The 21,221-nt window shown below is 38.2% G+C and overlaps 1 protein-coding gene across 6 annotated transcripts in view; it reads right to left on the minus strand.

The window, feature by feature from the left end:
* Positions 1 to 6: 6 nt before the first annotated feature.
* The window catches only part of LOC137879899 (ral guanine nucleotide dissociation stimulator-like), a 36,970-nt gene continuing 15,755 nt past the window's right edge, over positions 7 to 21,221 (minus strand). For 3 of the 6 annotated variants that reach the window (XM_068720856.1, XM_068720853.1, XM_068720854.1), the window contains exons 2-5: positions 3,400 to 3,704; positions 2,157 to 2,231; positions 1,098 to 1,348; positions 7 to 832 (exon numbers count right to left, since the gene is read on the minus strand). In XM_068720856.1, the coding sequence (XP_068576957.1) occupies positions 636 to 832; positions 1,098 to 1,348; positions 2,157 to 2,231; positions 3,400 to 3,704 (828 nt within the window). In that variant the 3' untranslated portion in view covers positions 7 to 635. Of the gene's footprint in view, positions 833 to 1,097; positions 1,349 to 2,156; positions 2,232 to 3,399; positions 3,705 to 3,837; positions 6,051 to 16,421; positions 20,869 to 21,221 lie in introns of those variants that run through there. The other 3 variants (XM_068720852.1, XM_068720855.1, XM_068720857.1) reach the window with 3 other exon arrangements.

The raw sequence follows: 21,221 nt of genomic DNA on the forward strand, positions 1-21,221 counted from the left end.
AAACTTTCTTTGGGAACAGCACATCACAGTCGCGACTAGAAGTAGAGAGAACTCAAACATGTCTTTAGTGCAGAATAACAGTTATAATGACATAAAGCATTACAAATAAAAGTCTAAACCCAGTTTAGAAAAATTGGAAAACAATGAAATCTATATCTCCAAATCCATATTTTCCATTTAGGAAAAAGAAAATGGAGGCTCCCCCTCCTATATATATTGAACTATTCACCTTTTACATCCTCTACTTATAAAAATGTTATGTGTTTTTACAGGATCTGGTTACTTCAAACGGTTTATTTGGAAAGAGGTTATTAAATGAGACATGTAGAATAAAATGTATATGAATAAATAAAACAGTTTAGTTTTGGCTAACTTTTTCTGACGGAAGCGTTCGTTGCACATGATGCGTCAAGGACCGTTGTAAAGATGAAAATGTGACAATAATGACGGTGTTTACAGTTTCTGGCTGTGATAAAATGGTGTAGTTTTGCCGATTGTTTAAAGAAAACATGCGAAGCAAAAACACCAAAGCTTCTGCAATGTGCTGCTTTATTTGTTTAATGTGTAAACTGAATATCTTTGAGTTTAAGACGTTTAAAAAAAGGTAATTTCTGATATTTTATGAACTAAACAGATTAATTGAGGATATAATAGGCAGATTGAGGATATAATAGGCAGATAAAAATAATAATAAGAAACTGGCTCACCGCGTCCATGAGCGTGAACTGCTCCGCCACCATGATGGGGTCAAACGACAGGAAGCTGAAAGCAGGAAGCTCGTCCTCAAAGCCGCTCTCTTCCTGCGTAGCGAAAGGACAGCCGATGTGTTCCCCTGAGGAGATTTAAAAAACAAAAAAAACATTTCACAACACCGCCTCGACCGGAGCTCAACACAAACTCACATCCTGCACTTTCTCATCCTCTCTTTGACCGTCATGTTTGTGTTTTGTTTTCTCTAAATCTCTGCAGCCAACGAGCCGTTATCACCCATTCAACCAAACTGTTCTTTATCACGATGTGAAATGTGAAGCTGTACATGAGGACAAACTGTTATTAACAAGCAAAAAAAATTAAAAATCCAGCAGTTTCTCTCTGACCCCCTTTTCCTGGAGTCCCTGCCCTGCTGGTGTCCCTCTCCTGTCCTGCCTTCGTACCGTCGGGATCGGGCTCACACTGCTGACGGCGGTGGAAGTGGGCCAGCAGGTTGCGGGCCCGGCGCTCCAGGTCCGAGCCGGGGAAGTGGCGGTGGAGGTAGGACATGAGCTGGTGCAGGCAGTCGTAGCTCGGGGGGCTCCAGAAGTCCTCGGAGTACTGGTCTAGCCACGCGCCCAGGATGGATGACACAGTGCTGCGACACACACAATAAAAAACACAATAAAGACCATAAAAGACGTTAATATGAGCCTTTAAAACCCAGTCTACACTTGATTATAAAATGCATTTTGGGGCGATCGGATCACAAGTGACCAGCGCTCATGGCTCGTCAGTAGCGGTTGCCTTTGGTGGCAATTTTGACTAATTAGCGACCAGTTCTTGTCCACTTTTTAACAAAATAACAGCCAAATGTGCAGCCCGAAATAAAAACATTTGTATTATTTGTATTTAAATATTGCTGTTGAAGCCAGACAACATTGCAGGTACGTTGGTGCATTTACTTGTGTTGTAAAACGGTGGTTTTATTTAGATACATGTCCTCCTTTAGTTCCTCCTTTTTCTCATGTTTATACATCATTCGGAGCCAGATTTAAAGAACATCTTATTCCTAAAAACATGTCAAAAATGTGTCATTTTAAATGGCTGTTGACAGTATTTTCTTAATTATTAAGTTGCTCAACTGTGGGTGTTTTGTTTGGTGACTGTAATACTGCTTTTATTCTTTCATTTCACATACAGAAATATATGCAAATCAGCACATATTTAATAAGATAATAACTAAAGTGCTTTTTTAAACTTAAATTTTAAATTTCAGAAAACTTAAAAATAATCATCTTAATGTCAGTAATCAACCAGTGCAGTTTCATGGTGATATCTGTAAGTTAGCGTCTCCCATTAAGAGAATAAAAGAAGCTTGAATTAAAGGAAGGAAGGTTGAATTGTTAGAAAACTGTGGTTTCTAGAAGCTAACAATGCTAATGCTAACAGGTGGGCAGACTCACTTCCTCAGCTCGGTGCAGTCGTCCATGGAGACTCTGTGAGCGGTGGCTGCAGGGACGTTGAGGAGCTTAGCATACCTAAAACAAGAAGACACAAGAAACATTTAAACTCTGACAGAGAGAATAACAGAACCTTGTGTGCACACTAGAGATAATGTAATGTTCTTTCATTCATCTTGTAAGAAAAGCTTACAAGATGTTAGAGATATCATCTGAGAACGGCACGTTAATACTTTAACTTAATGTTCTAACTTTGTCTACTGTACCAGATTTATCAGCCAAATACATTTTTAGAAATGCCAAATAAATAAAGATTAAGATCGTCAGTATCTTGTTCACACGAATAGTTCGAATCTACCAGTTTGAATGACTTCAAACTGAAGCTTATTCATTTACAGCTCGCTGTGAATATAAAATTACAGATGACATCGGCAACAAATCAGGTTTCTCTAAAGAAGTTTAAGTAATTTTAAAACGTCTTTGTCTGTTTTAAGTAATAGTTCATATATACCGAATAGTATAAAGAAAAAACAAATACAATAGATGCACCAAAATAGAAGTAATACAAAATTTGCATGAGGCATTCTCTTATTAAATATGTGCTAATTTTCATATGTTTCCAGAGCATAAATGTGAACGTTGAATAAAGCCAGGTTCAAAATTATTGTTATTCAAATGTTTTTACAGAGTGAATTATGGATATATCTTTGTATAAATTCATAAATCAGAAAATACTGTCAACAGACATAAAAAAATACATTTTCTTCATGTTTTTATTAATAAAATGTAGTATAAATGAGTCTCTGAATGATGTGTGAACAAACCCCTCTGTAGAAAGCTTCAGAACATAGAGAGGAATGAAAGTGTAAAGTTTGGTGTTTGTAAGAGCTACTGAAGTGGAGATTTCTGGATCAGAGTCTGAGAACAAATTAATTTAGAGAAAACGTCCTTTAAAGAGACGTTTATTTAAATTACAGACATTTAGAAGACTCTACAGGGGAATAGCGTAAAAAACAACAACTAATAGATATCACCATGAAACTTCACCAGTTCATTACTGACATTAAGACTATTATATTATGTATTACAAGTTTTGTGAAATGTTATGTTTAAATGTGCAAATGAGGTATTATCTAATGGTAACTTTTGGTGAATACAGACGAAGAGGCAAAACTACAGAAAACAAAAAAGTTTGCTTCAGAGAAATATATTTTGTTCTTTGATGCGTCATCGGCAGTCACTCTACCTGTTGAGCAGCAGGTCCAGCACCTGCCTGGTGGTGGCGAAGGAGCGGTAGGTGCAGAGAAAGATGGTGACGTAGGTGGAGTCCTTGCCCCTGAAGGCTGACACCATGTACTCCACCAGCCTCTCCAGCGTGCCGGCCTTGATGGTGCGCACCTTGCAGGTCTCGTAGAGGCTCAGGGCCGAGTCCGTGTCCACGCCCAGCCACCGCTGCCCTTTGCTGGCCGACTGGTGGAGCTGCACCTTCCTCAGCGTGATGGTGAAGACGGCGTCCTCCTCGGCCTCCTCGCCGATCTCCTGCGTCGAGCTCTGCCAGACGGAAAAAATAAGACATTTTACTCAACAAAAGCAATTGGTTTTCACGTTCAAAGAAACTCTTCAAACATCTGCTTTGAGCGGATTAGAGGGGAGTAAAGACAGAGAGAGAAAATGCCACCGTTACCATGAGGATGTCGACTTCAAAATGCCTTATTCTGGGACCAAAAGCCTTTAATTATGTCTGTGAGTGTGGCCCGGCTCTCCTCCGTGAGTCATTCTGTGTGAATCATGTGCGTGGACGAACAAACAATGGCTTGTTACTAAACAGAGCTTACTGGATAAACGGGCCGCACAATGCAAGCTGCAGCCTGCATGTAACCAAACGTAAACGAGCGCTCTGTGAGAGGCCGCTCGCATGTCGCCATCGCTGCATTTCGGCTCCTATTGTTGTTGTTGTTGTTTTCTCCCCCGAACACGTAACGCAACGAACCTCGAGAGGACGCGGCGATGTCATCAGTGTCGTGATGAACGTGAACCTGCATCAGCACGGCTCAGCGCTACACAACAGAAACTAATCAAAGGTTACAATAAGCTGAGTGACTTGTGACAGTTTGAGAGTGAAGCCAGGTGTTTGAAGTGAAGCCACCCTTTACTGCAGTAAGTAGTGGATTAAACACACAATGTGTAGTATTTCTGTTTTGTATTTTAATGATCATGTTTAATCTTTATTTAAGTAAATGAATCTGGAGTTTCTGGCCTCAAGCGAGCTGTTTAAAGACGTTACTTTAGGCTTTAGGTAAGTTGTCATGGACATATTCCACCGACTAGAAATTCTAGTTTTCTGCTAGTTGTTGACAATAACATGACATTTTATAAACCAAACCAATCCGTTTTATTGCTTTATACGTAGATATGTGTCTACACTAATGACTCTACGACATAAAGATACAGATAAAATATTCTTTTCAATACTATCATGCTAGATTTTTGGTATCAGTATTTACATGAAGGCATAAAAGGTATTTGAAAAATGTCTACTTTTGCACAAAACAGTTAATGAACACTGAAAACAAACATCAGCTGTCTGTGAACATGACACCGAAACCAGTCACGGGTCAAAGTCTCCGATACTGGGACATTGATCTGAAAAGGTCCTGGTCTGAACCACACAGGACTGCTTTTAAAGACAAATTTGTGTATTGTGTGATATATAGACTGTAAAGCTGACTTCATCACTTTACGTCGCCGTCACAGCCCCGTTATCTGTGCTCCTCTCAAAGCCACCAGACAAAAAAACAATCATTTTACCTTACGGGACACATGAGTTGCTGGTCTACCATGGCCTCAATTGATTAGTTAGTTAGTTTGTGTGTGATTTTGGTGTTTTAAAGGGTTACTTCGGATTCAGTCACACAGCAACACAAACAAGGCAACCGTAGACCAGCAACTCCTCTTTTGATTCATGGAGTCTGGTAGCTTTGAAGAGAACATATTGTATAGTCTGTTTCTCTAAACTCCATCTACTGTAGTAACACACTGACTAACTATGTAGAAGAACCTCATACAAACACACTTCTAAAACATCACAACTGTCCCTTTAACACTGTAAAACCTGACACTACTAAAAGTCAAATACTCTAAAGAAAGCCTGCCCTCACTGATGAATTACAAAGATCTTTGTGGAGCCGTTTATAACTGGTTTGTGTGACACAAAGAGGCGTTTATCACACAGCAGCATGTGCTTCCACTCAGCGGTTTGTAGACCTGCTGAGAGATAATCCTGCACGCCAGAGCTGCGGCGGTGTGAATCATGATACGGAGGAACGGCATGTAACCTGGAGTTCCACGGTCATCTGTCACGGATCCTTGCAATGCATCCTGGGAGCATTAGTCATCGTGAGTCCATTTCCAAGCCTTCAGTGTGACTCCCTGCGCTTCACTGCCTACTTTTTATATATTCAGTAACATCTCAGTCAACGAGCTCAAAATGAGGACAGCTGTGAATTTGGAGAAAGAGACACAGAATATCTCCGTTCACTGCTGCTGTGTTTGAGTTGTTATTGATTTAGGACGTATGACAGGAATTTAAATCTCTGAGAACATTACAAAGTTCACGGCCTAGAACATAAAAATAAGAGAAATATAAAAGAGTAGCAAAAAAATAGATGTTTGAATAAGTTTAACTCTTTATCCAACTTGACTCTCTTACTTTCTGAGCTGGTTGTTTCTGGTTTTCTTTATGAAAAATCAATCAAAAAACATGATTTTTTGGAGAATAATGTGATTCATTTCAGTTAAACGAGGGATGCACTGAGGTTAGCTGCTGTGTTTTCATACTGAAGGTGTCAAGAAATGGAAGAGAAAGACTGTACTTTAAAAAAGTAGGAATTTAATACTGAAAAATAAAGAGAAAGATCAAATAGATTCAAATAGACACTGCAGGTATTTTTGAAAAGATGGTTTTAATGTTGCATTTATATTTTTCTAAACATGGTGTTCTGTAAACCCTGATGATTGTAATGTTGTTTTTAAGTGATTTACTGTGTGACTCACATGATAATTGAACCTCAGAAACCCAATGAAGTGAAGTTTGTTACGTCTATAAAGTATGAACCTGTATACACTGGAAACTGGTGACGGCATTGGAGGCGCCGCCACGTTAATTGCTATAAAAGTTGATAATTAGCACATGAAGCAAAAAAAAGTTTGACTTCTGAATATAGAATTCAGATGAAATATATGCGCTGAGTTACAGACGTCTCTTTCACAAAGTAACTCTATGGGAAGAAGTCTTTGCGTCACATGACGGACCAGGAAGTTGTAGTTCCACCGTTTGGCCACGATATAAAATTGGCTTCAAAGAACGGTGGTCTTCCTTCGGGGCTTGGTCATCTCACGATAACTACTTTGGTGGGACAATATAATTTTAAGACCATTTTATGCCACTAAAACAATATATATAATATAATAGTAGTACAGTACTAGTACTGTACTACAGACGACCCGCTCTATCTCCTGAGCCACAGCCACCACATGATAAAAATCCAAGATCAACAACTTACAGAACTTATAACAAACAAGATTAGAAGTAGACAACGGATGAAAAGCAACAATGTGTGTTCTTAAAACGCAACAAAATAAGAGTCTCGTGAATAAAGGCGTGGGCACTAAGACATCAAACCTCCCACGGAACGAGACGTTTCCACTCGGACCAAGCGTTCACACAGAACCTGAACTTCAGTAACCAACGTACAGAGGGAGGGGGGAGTGTGTGAGAGATAAATATATATTAAAAATTAAAAAAAATAATAAAATTAAAAAACGGTCGATACTTTAGACAGAAGGCGTTTAGTGTTGCTTTCAAGAGCAAAGAAAAAAGAACCAACGAGAGCATCAACATCAGGAAGTAAAGATGTCTGTTCTCTTGATTGCCATTAAATCTTTGAAGTTAATGAAATGCAACGGATCATAAAAGCCACGGATCGGATCAGAACACAAGAAAAAAAGGAGCAAATATAACTTTTAGAGATTCTACCGGTCACGTTATTTCACCGCTGTTACCAGCAGCCAATCATTGATGATCAATATTAGCAGATACAGAAGTTGGTCTACGAGGATCCGCCCTGAAGTCAGTTTAAACTCTCTACATGTAATCATTTTATTTTGTTAAAACAATACGAATTAGGAAATAAAAGATCTCATCATTATTATTTTTACTGATGTATAATAATGTGCTTAGAGCTCGTGTTATGAATTTAAACAGCTCATAATTCAGCTCTAATATTTATATTCATGTGAAAACATCCCCTTCAAACTACTGGATTTATTCAAATTTATCACCAAAACTACATTTTACAGATTACATGTGAACACATCACGATAACGTTATAATTTACCTTCAGTCAGTACTCACTTTCACTGAGTAGAGCCTGAAGGGATCACAACGTAACTGTTAAACGTTATTTAAACGTTAGGAGCTAAATAATGTGGTAACCGGTGCAGTTACATTTCTAACAGTAAATTAGAGGGATTTCCCTCTGAAACATGTAGTTTTTATTTTAAATATAACTGTCTCACATTCCTTCAGCCTGACTCGGTGCTTCAACCATCAACCCTCCTGGTTACAAACACACAGGAAGTGGCTTCTAAAGATAGGCCGCCTTCTCAGCACCAGTGGAGCAAGAAACAAGATATTTTAGAGAAAATTACAGACAAAAGATAGTTCAAACAAAAAACGGCAAATAAACGTCGTTAATTTGCTCATAGGGGAATGATGCGTCATTGGAAATCACAGACTCCAACTTCATGATCTCTTGTCCTTCCTTAAAAAAATAAAGATTGGATGAGGAAAATACTCAACAACTCTTTAAACTGTGAGACTTTTCTATCTCTCTTTTCCCCCCATTCTCTCTTCTTTTGTCCCTTTATTCTTCTACTTCTGTGTGTCAGTCGTTTCTCAATTTGTCCCTCATGTTGAATTAGTCTGAATCAGCAATATGTCAGAGTTAACCTCAGGTGGCGACCTCCTGTTCTGACAGTTGAAGTCAATGAGGAAGTGTTCCCCGAATTGCTCCAGAAGACTGTGCCATGTGACGTTCCTACTGTAACTTTAAATGAGTTAAACTGGTTGTTCTGTTCAGAGCTCCCATGATGAGCTGATCTATGAAGCTGATGTTTGTCGTAGTATTTGTGCCGTGAAATCACAAATGTTCAGCGCTTCCAGCGGAGAACATGTAGTGACTCTGAACATTTGGAACACGATGCACTAAAAAACAGAAAAGCACTGAAGCTTTAATTCATAGAAACCTATTTGCCCTTCACGGTAATGAACGGCGCGACTAAACAAACCATTTTAAAGCCATTATGCCAGAGAGAAGGTTTTATATCCTCTAAAAAGGTCTAAATCTGGTCACCATGTTTGTTTTATCCAGATGGTTCAGATTTTAACATCAGGACCAAATAAACCACCAACAACTTAGTAATTAACTACCGAAAAGAAACACCGCTATCGTCTAAAAACACCCAGAATATATACATAGAAACATGCTGCTAGAAGTAGCAGCCAATGCTAGCACAAATCAATCTTCTGTTGGACAGCGGAAGAGTCACTTTATTATCTATTTTCTTTATTTAAAAATCATGCATGAGATGCTTTGATTGCACCAAAATGTCATGAACATAAATACGTGGAGAGATAGTCGTGTTAAATGCAACGTGCAACTCTGTAGAAAATATTCATGTCAGAGTTAGTTTCTACAAAGCTGGAGGAGGGTCCACAGAAATGTCTGGCATCCAGAGTCGGGCGTCCTCCTCCTCCACACTGATCAGAGCTACGCTCACCTACACCATCTACACCGTCCACACCGTGAAGGACCATGAATGTCATGTGGGCCGGAGGAATGAGAGAACAGAGAGAGTGGGAGAGAAGAAAAAAAAAAGGGAGAAAGGGAAGTTCCAGAAAGAGGAAAATCACATCATACATGTTGACTGTCTGAAACTCTTTTTCTTTGAACCTTTGTTTTTGTGCAACACCTAGTTTAAAAACTCAACGTGACTTAATACTACATTGAAAAAAAGTGTTGTCATAAATGCTTAATACTTAAATATCATGCAGGAAAAAAAGTGACGTTTTTTGGGGGGATTTTCCTGAGTTTTTTTTTTAAATCAACCCATCACATCGTGCAGAACAGACATATATATATAATCTATTACTCCTGTCAACCTTGACAAAGGCAGCGTGGACCAGATGCACTCCTTCTGTTCTTACCTTTCATAATAAAAGGCCCCAGACATATACACTTAATACAATATCGTACACTAGCTCAGGCTGTTGGCAGTTTTCTCTTCCAAATAAGTTTGGTTTTCTTGTCTCTTGCATTGTCTGACCTATTTTTATTAGCTGCCTTAGCTGTCCACAGATCTCAGACATTAAAATGACGAGTACAAAGTTATTACCACTGACAGGAATGATGGCAAACGGCACATAAATAAGACCCAGGGTGTAATTAAGGATGTCACAAGCAGCAACACTTCGGTACCAATTTGATGCAAAATTAAAAAAAAGTAACGTTTTTCTTCCGTACAGTGACTAACGTGGTCTTGCTGTTAACTAACGTTAACGGAGGTTGCATTGAGTTTCATTACAATGCGTTCAAGCTCTGTTTGGCAAAAACGAGTGCAAGGTGAAGGTTAATTACAACGTTAACATGATGCGTTCAAAGGTAATCTTGAAGCGATGTTTTCAAAGCAATATAAAATAGACATTTGAGATGAATTATGAACTGTTTAACGTTCTACCTGTCGCTATAAGTGTTTGTCGAGAAATGTGGTATTTCCCTTGTATCAGTTTATTGGTATTGACAACTAAATGAGATGTTAAATATTAAAAGAGCGGCATACTGATGTCTACACCTCTCCCTCTCATCTTTAATAACCGCTGGCTGACCTGCTCCTCATCTCAGAAACACAATCAGGGTTCTTCACTTGTTTACCCTGCGTAACAAACCTCCCGTCTGTATATCTGATGGTCAGCCTTTAGAAACACATCCACCTGGCTCAGTGACAGACTAGAACACAAACCCTCATCCTGAGCCAGAACATCGCTCTGGGAGTGTGTTTTCGCAGCCCTCTGTAGATGTAGATCAGCAGGGAAAGTCCCAGTGGAAAGAGAAACCCCCCCCCCCCCAAAAAAAACAACAGTCAACACCTAAACAAAGCCAACAATAGAGAGCGTACATTACAACCCCGTAGCACAAGCCAGTGACTTCCCCTCGCTAACAATGACTGCTGACAGCCAGTGAGATCATTTGGATGTGGGTCAAGAGGCAGAGGAGGAGGAGGAAGAGGAGGAGGAAGAGGAGTAACCGAACATTCAGTAAACCCTTCAGTGGTCTAAGTATTGAGAGAGTACTGAGAGAGCAGAAACCATGTTTGTTCACTGAAATCTTCACCGTACCAGAGCCAGTTAAATGGCTAAAATGACTCATCCTCCTCCTTCTTTTTCAAAATAAAAGACAACCTGACAACATGCTCTCTTTTGGAGGACACAAAAAGTCTTCTTCTTCAGCTTTTTATAAGTGTAACAAGTTGTGGATACATGATAAAAACACACTATTGCAGCTTGAAAATAAGTCTACAGCCATGCTAGCTGGTCTTTGAGAAAGTGTGAGCAATGAAAACGCTGATGCTTACCATATCTACCATCTTGATTTATGTGTGTGTGTGTGTGTGTGTGTGTGTGTGTGTGTATATATATTTGAATCACAAAAAATTTGCAAAAACTGGGAATATTAAAATAGGAGATGATTAATTTTCAGCAGAGCGACTTATCAATTAATTGATTAAAGGATCAAGTCTACTAAATGCTAACGTTTAACAGGTAGAATGTTCACCATGTGCGCCATCTTGGTTTAGGGTGTTAGCGTGCTAACGTTTGCTAATTAGCATTAAACACAAAGTAGATCTGATGGTGGAGATATTTGGTAAAACAAATTAAGTTGTTGACCTCATGATGGAGCTAAAAGACACATTAGGAGGTCAACAACAGGGAAACGTGATTGGGTTGAACCGAATTTCGTAGAAAATCCACCCAATAGTTGTAAAGACTCAACGCTGCATCCTCACGGTGGCCACAGAGGGAAAGTCAGGGGATCGTCAAAGTCAGTGGGGTTCATCCTCTGGGGACCATGAACGTCTGGACCAAATATCATGGCAATCCACCCGATAGCTAACAATGTAATGAAACAGAAGTCACTGAGATCGGGCTGCTTATATGTGTTCTTTGAACAAACACAGAGTCCATTCTTCTTCTACACTGAACTCGGACCCTCTGGGCTGATCTAAAAAAAGATAATTTCTATCTCAGAACACAAAGGGGATATTTCTGTCTTTTGTTTGTGTGCGTGTTCACATTTATTATCTGTGACATGAAGATGACGGATCAGCTTCGGGGGGGCCAAAGAACGATTAGATTGTGGTAAAAGAAGACTTTAAGTCACATTTCCTGCCATCAGATAATTCATTTTATGTATCTGTAACATCAGATGTATTCCAAATCCTCCGTGAAGTCTATTTTTAATTCAAAGTGAAGGAAAAGAGGAGGTTTGTTTTCTAGTTATTTGTACTTTTTTTGCTTATTGGTCTCGCCCACACAGTTTTCTTCCAGCTCCTCACAAACATAAAAGCTAAACATTGATTTAACTCATGGTTAAGTGCACTCCCATCTACGTGTTGCCTACAACTTGGTGACAGATCTGTTGTGACAACACTCCTGCGGCTAAACTGGCTTTGTCGGCCGTTATCAATCACCAAACATGCACGTGGAACGTTTCATGAGGAGAATAATCCTCTTTTCTTTCAGTGGAGTCTGGCGGGGGTTCTGTTCTTTACTCAACTAATATACGTTGTTCGGCTTTAGACGACACTGTTCACACACAACAATGATCAAGTATTTACGAGTAAGAGTGCCAATTGCAGCTCTTCCAATGTGAGTATTTACTTGTTTTACATCCTTTTATAGCCTCTGTTTCCCAGACTAAACAATATAAACTCAAAGTCCAGTTCAGGAGCTTTTGATCGTACCTGTGTCCATGTTGGGAATCATGAAAACTTGGTGGAAAGCTCTGGAAACGAAACTTCTTTAAGAGACAAGCCACCAGAGACAGTGAGGTAAAGACTTCTACTCAGAGGAAGCAGATTATCCTGCTGAATCAAATCAAATCCTTCCAGAAGCTTCTCTCCCATCTCACTCAATAAAAATAAATAATAAAACAATGTACAGTCTTCTTTTCATTTAATTAAAAAGGTAAACACAGGCCAAGTTCTTTGTGATGTACTTTCTCCATCTCTTGTTTCTGTGATTAAAATGTTTATATCTGTTTGGCATCGGTGTTAGTATTTCTTCTTCTACACTTCATATTTTTACTCTGTTGTTGTAATTGACTTTAATTGTTTTACTGTATTTATTTACCTTAATCTTATTGTTATTCTATTTTGCACTTCTCTTATACTTAATGGTTATCACTCTATTGTTCATATATGTTTATATTTTTATTCTATTCTTTTATTCTTACTCTGGCACAATAATTTTCTTTTGGGATTAATAAAATTCTGTTTTATCGTAAGCTATAAAACAAGGTACATTTCTGTTTATAACAACATCTAATCTAATTAGCAGAAAAGAAGAAAATAAAACATTCAAGTATTCCTCTAATAATGTTCAATTTATAGACCCTGAAATATTCAGATCTGAGGTTCTTCAGGCTGCATTTCTCATATTTTAATTCAGTCCAGATTGCAAATTCAAAAAGGTGACTTTATGATTACAAACCCTCAGATCGAGGGAAACTTGATTTGATTTGAGCTGCTCCTTCTCTATAAATACACTTCAGTTAATATGTTCTTTATAAAGTTGCTTTATGTACGACCGGTCCAGGTTAATTAAACTACACCAGACTCGGTGCAGAATCAGACGGTTGTAAGTGTTTCTCCAGGCCCTTCACATTCCAGCCGCTGTCTGTTTCTGTCGTTGTGTCTGAGATCCGGCTCTCCAATACTCGACTCCTCCTAAACAGGAGACGAGGAAACAGAAGCTCTTCTGTCCGGCTCCGCTCGGACCGTCCCGGCTCCCGGTTCTCACCGAGACGCTCGGCCAAATGCTTCAATCAGTGTCACGGTTCACCTTCACTCACTGCAGCTCAGAGTGTCCTGATACGACGTCTTCCTTCTTTTATAATCAGGAAGAAGTGAAGTCACAGTTTCTCACTGTAGATCTGGACCAAACTTAACAGAACTTTACACTACACTGTACCATTCTGAGGTACTTTATTTGAGTATTAAATTAAATATATCAAAACTCTTATAGCTTAAGGTACCCAGCTCTAAATAAAAGAATTAAAGTTACTGTGAGGAGCCTTTATCTGGTTCTGAACCAGTCTCAGTTTAGTCCTGATCCTCTATGTGACCTCCATCAGTAAAGGAGACCATCAGAGAGAAGATGGTCTATTTCTATAGAGTTATTCTTAATGCTCGTCATCGGTGCCACCGGGTCAGATTCTGGTGAAATCAGATGAAATCATGCAGGTTCACCAGAAACTCCTTCAGCTCAGACTCCAGCAGAGACCCGGTCCACCGTGGACAGACCCAGATCCTCCAGCAGAGACCCGGTCCACCGTGGACAGACCCAGATCCTCCAGCAGAGACCGGTCCATTGAGAGCTTTGCTGAGTCACCGTTAGCATTGAGGACAGTCAGACCACAATGATACAGCAGAAATAAAGCTGCCTTTAGAGCATTACAGTAGCTCCGTGTCTCTGATTTCACTGTAAGTTCATAATTGCGCTGAGCATTGATTACGTCCTAAAATAGATGTGGAGACTTCCATAGACGCGGCTGTTGTTCGGATCCAACGGTCCTGAACTGGTCTGAAAGTCCAGTTTATAAGGACTTTCTGTTGAAGACCTCTCGAGCAGCCTCTCGAGCAGCAGGCTACTCTTTGTTTGGCCGTGTTTTATGTCAGTTTGGCCTCTAATCCTGCTGGTTCTACTACTGATAGAACTCTCCACTCTCTATTATGACTATTTCTAGCTTTGAAAGTTTCATTACTGTTATAATGCAGCTTTTTACACGTGTGTCCGTGTGAGTCCACATCCCACCACATTTTAATACAGTAAAAAGAACCGTGACGTTGAGTAACGTCCGTCTCGAACTCTCTGGGACTCGGCCCCTGAAGACTTGGGGGTTGGGGGGAGATTAAGCATTAGGTAATTGTGTTCGAGGAGAGGATTAGATTAGAGCTGGAGCTACCTCTCTGAGCCCGTTAAAGGGAAAACTTGCTTGTGATACATCGGTCCAGATCAACGACGGAACCGAGCGGAGAATAAAGTGAACAGACGGAGGAGACCAGATCCACGTGGTCCTGGTCCAATCCGAGGCCGATTAAATATGATTCATTATCCTCTCCCTCCTCCTGATCTGATAGAATGTTCTGGAGAATGTTTCCACTTAATCCATCAGAATGAGGAACAGATAGCAGAGAGACTGTATCTTTGGGTCATGGGGTTTGAAGAGGAGAGAGACATAGTGAGAATTAAAGAAGTTATAGATATGATATGAGCTCAGAGTGAACTAAAGAAGAGCAGTGAAGAAAATAATTTTGGGCTGCGGGGACAACCAAGTTGGTCAGCTGGTCCACCCTAAAACAGCTCAACAACTATTGGACGGATTGTCATGAAATTTGAATAAAAATATCTGATGATCTGAGCCATGTTTTCTTATTTATTATTATTTGTTTGATGTGCCGTCTTTGTCCTCGGACGCTCTGAAAACAGTTGACTCTCTAACGAGGCCTTTTCCTGGATAAATAAATCTAAAATAAATTAATTAATTAATACTTTGAGGCACATTTCCAGCTTCTCTAATTTGATTATTTGCTAAAGTCTTCTGTTTCATATCATTGTAAATCAAATCTCTTTGGGTTTTGGACTGAAATTCCCTTTTCTTTGTATTTATTGACTTTTTATAGGCAAAACAACAAAACAACCAGCTGATTACTCGACAATAAAAACACTGTAAAGTTGTATTATTAATATCATTATCAATCTCTAATAGACCCTGTCATTAAATCCTTATTACAGTAAACCTTACAGAGACATACTGGATTTTTTTGTGACATAACAAACATGTTGACTGTTAGTAGTCAACATGTTTGAGTAGTATTAATATTCCCATGACTCACTGACAGCTGCAGAGGAAGGTTTCGGTCAGTACTGTACTGAATGCGTGACCATGCAGAGATAACCACAGAGAAGAAGCAGTCGTCCTGTTACAGCACTCTGTGTATGAAGTAATATAAAGTACACGATCAAAGTAAAACACAAGTAGAAAACACCAGATAGTCCCGCCCCTTTGTTTTCCAGCTACTCAGCATTTCACAGATAACCTGTTTAAATATTATTATAATAAGGCTTTAAAATCATATCTCATACATGAGAACTTATTCACTGTATATATAGGATTCCTATAAGTTGTTTAAATGTGTAAAAAACTGGTTTATCAAATCAGCTTTTAACCTGTGAAGTTAGTTACGTATGTGTTGTTCCTTACTGTTATGTCATCTATTTGGTTTTATTGTAATTACTTCTATTGTTTCTGTTTTACCATGTAAAGTGTCTTTGAGGACCTTTTAAAGCGCTATACAAATAAAATGTATTATTATTATTATTATTATTACTACTACTACTATATCAGGCTGATATTAGTTTCTGTGTACTAATACCTCTAAAACAATGTATGGAACTTGGTGGAAACTTGCCTCAAATTAAACTCCTTGTATGTAACAGAAATAAAAGAGAAAAGCGACAACATTGGATGTTTATGGTGTTTAACAATGCATCATAATCTTGTCTTTGGTCCATGTTTTTATTTATCACAGTTATCCCTCATTGTATTTGTTTGTGTGAGTTAAATTTGTCTTAAGAGTCTCCTGAATGATGACACTACTTATATTAATATTCTCATTTCTTTCATTGTTTCTGCACACTTTGTAAAGAGTCAATATTACATAACTTTGTAAATGTAATCTTATATTCTGATTTTATAGGTTTACTTTGTAACATCTGCCTCTTGGGACTAGATGGAAAAATAGCCTCAAGGCTAATAACTCTTTTACAGCAATGTTTTCATTAATGTGCGCTGTCCCTTATCAGATAAACCAATACAAAAAAGAAGTGATTTAAAACTGATTCTCCCTCACCCTCCCTTCCCACCTCACCTCCATCAGCGGGAGGTCCGGGTCCAGGTGTGTGAGGCTGTGCAGCACCGCCGGGCTCCGGTCCTCCGTCACCTCCATCCTCACCCCGTCCCAAATGTTGCGCACCCTCCACGACGAGTCAAACATCTCGACCGGCTGCTCGGTGTGCATCTTCCGGGAAATGAACCATGAATGCCCGCAGAGCCGAGCGGTTCAGTCACGGAGACGGTAGCGACATTTTTTTTTAATTTTTTTTTTTAACTGTTATAATCTGGTTTTCTTAACACGGTAACGACATTTTTGTTTTTAATCTGTTTTTTTTTTTTTTTGTTAACCGGAGAGTCGGTGCTGCTGTCTGTGGATCTTCTGCTGTCTGACGCGTTTAGACGAGTCACTCTGGGGCTTTTCTAAACCACGCCCCCAATGCCTGTGCTGCCTTCAGGGCACCTCGGACATATTAGAAACTCGGTAAATAACGGAGGATTCACATTGTTAAAGTACTATTTATATTAATTCTGAGAAAATATGGCCGATATGCTCTAAAAAAAATACATTATTTCAGCTCTATAATATTTTAAACATAAATATAAAACAATCAGCTGATGTTTAATAATAATTATATGACAATTAAAGATGAATTCATACACTTCATTACGTCTGTACATATATTTGCACAAATGTTTACATAAGCAGAGTATTGTAGTATATTAAATTGTATCTTTTTTCCTTTTATTGTTTCGTTGTGTTCATAATGTTCAGTACTTCTTTTAGTTTTTTTTATATTGCTTTACTTCTGGTATCCAAATTTTCAATTGTTAATTTTGGAATAAATATTATATCATAATAATTTTCCACATTTGGTTTACTCCCTATAAATCAGTAGAATTTATTTGTTTTATTTATTTGCCACTTTCTAAATTTTCCCTTTTCAGAATATGCATTTAAAATGCTGAATGTACATTTATATATACTATTAGAATATCAAAATATGATTATAATAATATAATAATAGTAATAGATCGTTATGTTTCCTTCATCAGTATACAAGTTCCTTGAAGTCACCGATATGAATTAATACCATACGACATCTAATGAAGTCGTCTGCATTTCCTAACGAGGACTATTCTGTTAAGTTAAAACAATGTATCCTCTGTGAAGTACAGATCTACGAGGTGTCCCTGAAGGCAGCGTTACGTCATGCCTTTGGGAAATGACGTCAGTGTTGTTTCTGCTCTCACTATGGCAGCAGGTTGGTAGAGAGAAAAAGAAAACATGATGTACAGTTTACTGACTCTGCATGAACATTAGACTTGAGTACAATCTAAAGGTACTTGTACTTCAATATTTTCATTTCCCCTCCACATTAAGAGGGAAATACTGAATGTTTTACTTCATTTGTATCCACATTTACATTAACAAGAACTTAAATCATCACTTTTTTTGCAGATTAAGATTTTGCATTTGATCTTTTAAAAAAAAAATATAAAGCAAAAACTACCCAGCAGTGTTTAAAGTATTTAAAATGAGTGCTGCTGCTCACGTGTTAAAATGCATTTATCAAATAATAATTTTTTTCTTCCACTTTATTTTTGTATTATTTTCATTGTCAGATGTTTGTTGCCTGAATGCATCCTGAAATAATATTTGTATATAATATTTTATATTTATTATAATTCTTATTTTGCATAATGTGTGCCGTCATCACTTATTTAATCTCACTTTTTTTAGGTACAATTGTTAATGACTTTTACTTCAGAATTTTTCTGAAGCAAAGATCTGAGTAAGAATACAACTAATTAATTAATAGTCTTAATTATTGATTAATCTGACTATTATTTGCTTGAAATTTTTAATTTTTTTGCAGTATAAAATGTCAGAAAATTGTTGTAAAAGTTGATGTGAGGTGATGTCTTCAAATGTTTGATTTTGATCGACTAATCATCCAAAAATAAAAATAAAATACACACATGAATTCACAATGATATAAAAATCATGTGTGAAAAGCTATAATAAATATGAGCACTTCTTTCATGACGGTCAGCAAAAACACAAGCGAATAACAAGTCAAAGTTCACGATAAACCACATAACTAACAACAAACTCCACCTAAACTCAAAGAAGAAGAAGGTGACTCTGAGCTTCTGTCAGTTAGACATCCAACACTGCCCTGTACTGGTCAACATCAGGAACAACCAGCACACCAAGACATCCATCATCTTAATAAGATGTCTGCCGAGCTTTTAACATGATTAGCAACTCTAATTAATCCAGCCGGTTCAAACGAGAGGAATATATGTCGACAAAACAAATGAACGCAGCAGACCGGCCCCTTTACACACGATTAATGGAGGACTTTAATTAAGGTTATTTATTTCCAAATATGCTTTTTTTTGGAAGAACAGGTGTGAGAGTGATGGAGCAGATTGTAAACGAGAACATCTGCTGCATCAGCTGAGAGACGAATAGAACTACAAACATGTCTGAACTCCACCGGCAGCGCTGCTTCGCTTCATCACTCAACGAAGGCTGCAGCTGCTGGGGTGTGTGTGTGTGTGTGTGTGTGTGTGTGTGTGTGTGTGTGTGTGTGTGTGTGTGTGTGTGTGTGTGTGTGAGAGAAAGAGCGTGTTGAGGGGCCTGTAGAACAGTGTTGATCGTGAAACAGAAAGTATAAACATACAGTTTTTATGTCAGCAGATCTGCAGAAAGTCAAATTAAATCTAAACTGTGTATGGAAAATAAAAATAAAAGTCTGACTAATTAGTTGGTTTTGTCACTGAATTAATCAATTAAACTATTTGTTTGTTATGATAATTTATCGTCTTTCAATGAAATCATACATCGAGATACACAATTCTGTCTAACTTGATAATAATGAGCAAATACGAACTAATATTTCTCAGAAAATCTTAATAATTTCCCCTTAAATTCTAAATATAATGAGAAAATACTCTATTTTTGTATTTGTCAAGTTTTTAACTGACACAAGAGGTTTTAAAACCATGTATTTATTCCATATAGACTATATATTTATTGGATCAACAGAAAACTTGCCATATCGTCATATATATCGTTATCGAGATATTAAATTACGCATATAAGGATAGAAGACTTTAGCCATCTTGTTATAGGTTGTTATAATGTCTCATTATGGTTTAGTTTACTCATACAACACAAGAATAAATAGAAAAACTACATCCAGAGCACAACAATGGACTTGTTGTGTCATATGTTTCAACAGAACCAACATGGGGCCCTTTGGTTGCTACTGAAGACGCTAATCTTTAATCACTGCTCACAAATATATAGTTTAATGTCTACCTGTAGTTCTTTATCAAAGTGTACTCAAACAGGAGGAAACAGTGCTTTTGTCATGATGACTACGTCCACTTCTTATAAACAGTCTGTGGATAAAACTGTCACACTGTTTTATCTTTTTATCTCAGATTTTAAGCAGACATATAATAAATTGATGCCACTTTTAAAAGTTAAGTCTTGAGCCCTGAAAACAGTTTTCAAGCAGGTTTGAAACCTCTGATCTAAATGGTGTTTGAGACCATTTTTCAACCACATTAGTAGAAAATTAAACACTGACTGCTGACTTTTTAGCAGAAGCTTCAGTCAAAAAACATCCACACTGGTATTCTTCTCCCGGTAAGGAAATAAAAACCCACATGGTCTGAATCCCAGAGATCTCTGCGAGCTCAGAGGAACGGCCAACTTTAAGTCTGCTGTGATTTAAGCTAAGCTCTGCTCCCATCTGCTGGAAATCAATACCAGAGGATGTTGTGCTGCTGCTGCTCCGACATGCTCCACTGATCCCCGAGGAGAGCGACGCTAACAACCCTCCATCTTTACTTTACTTATACTCTCTCACAAACCACATGGCTTCACTCAAACACAAATAGATACCAAGAGCGGCGGATTTAAAAGAGGGCGACCACACCCGGCAAGAGACGGGAGAAAATGCACGTCAACGTGGCAAAAGATTTCCATCCCGGAGGTTAAAACTCTCTACTTCTACTTCTGTAAAAAGGGGCTGCCAAGACGCCACTGAGCAAGGCACTCCCGCCCCCCCCAGTGGAGGTCTGTGGGTCTGTGGTTGCACTGGGCTGCTGCCAAGGCGCACAATGTTCCCAACAAATGAAAAGCTTGGACGGAGAACAGAGTTACATAACAGGCTAATAAATGGAAAATAAACAGCTTATAAAACATCGACGTAGCGTAAAAAACTCCTGCTCATGAAGAAGTCACAGGAAAGACTTCTTGTGTTTAGTTAAAAATTAGTTTTTGGGTTGCAAACATTTAAATGTGAAGGTGTCATGTTTTCCTGTGCAACTGTTTTAAAGCTGCACTAATCAATATATTCATATAAATAACAGATTATCGCTAATGTACAAAATGTTTTTGAAAACATCACTTTCAGTTCTGTGAACAAATTAAATAATTAAGTTTTCTTTTAACTCCCCTATTTAGCATTAATAAGAAGTATGTAAAATATTTAATAATAGGTTTACTATCACCATAATGTAGTAGTAAACGTGTAGAAGTGTTTATAGATGGAGTCCTCAATATGTTTAACTCCTCCTGTGAAGCATCCACAACTGGATTCTGATATTTAAACGGCAATATGTTACAGTCAGCAGTTGTAATAATATAAAATATGTCTTCAGAGGAGAAGTTATACTAGTTGAAACTACTGTAAACACCTTAGACCTGCTCATAACTACATCATAGTTCACGGTTAATCTATTAGTATGCTTATAAAGGAGAACTAGGGGCCTTAATGATGTAGTAAGGTCACATCAAACATGGAAAAGAAGA

The sequence above is a fragment of the Cebidichthys violaceus genome, unplaced genomic scaffold, assembly GCF_023349555.1.
Source record: "Cebidichthys violaceus isolate CVI_PGR_0920_01 unplaced genomic scaffold, fCebVio1.0.p SCAF_26, whole genome shotgun sequence".
Taxonomy (NCBI): Eukaryota; Metazoa; Chordata; class Actinopteri; order Perciformes; family Stichaeidae; genus Cebidichthys; species Cebidichthys violaceus.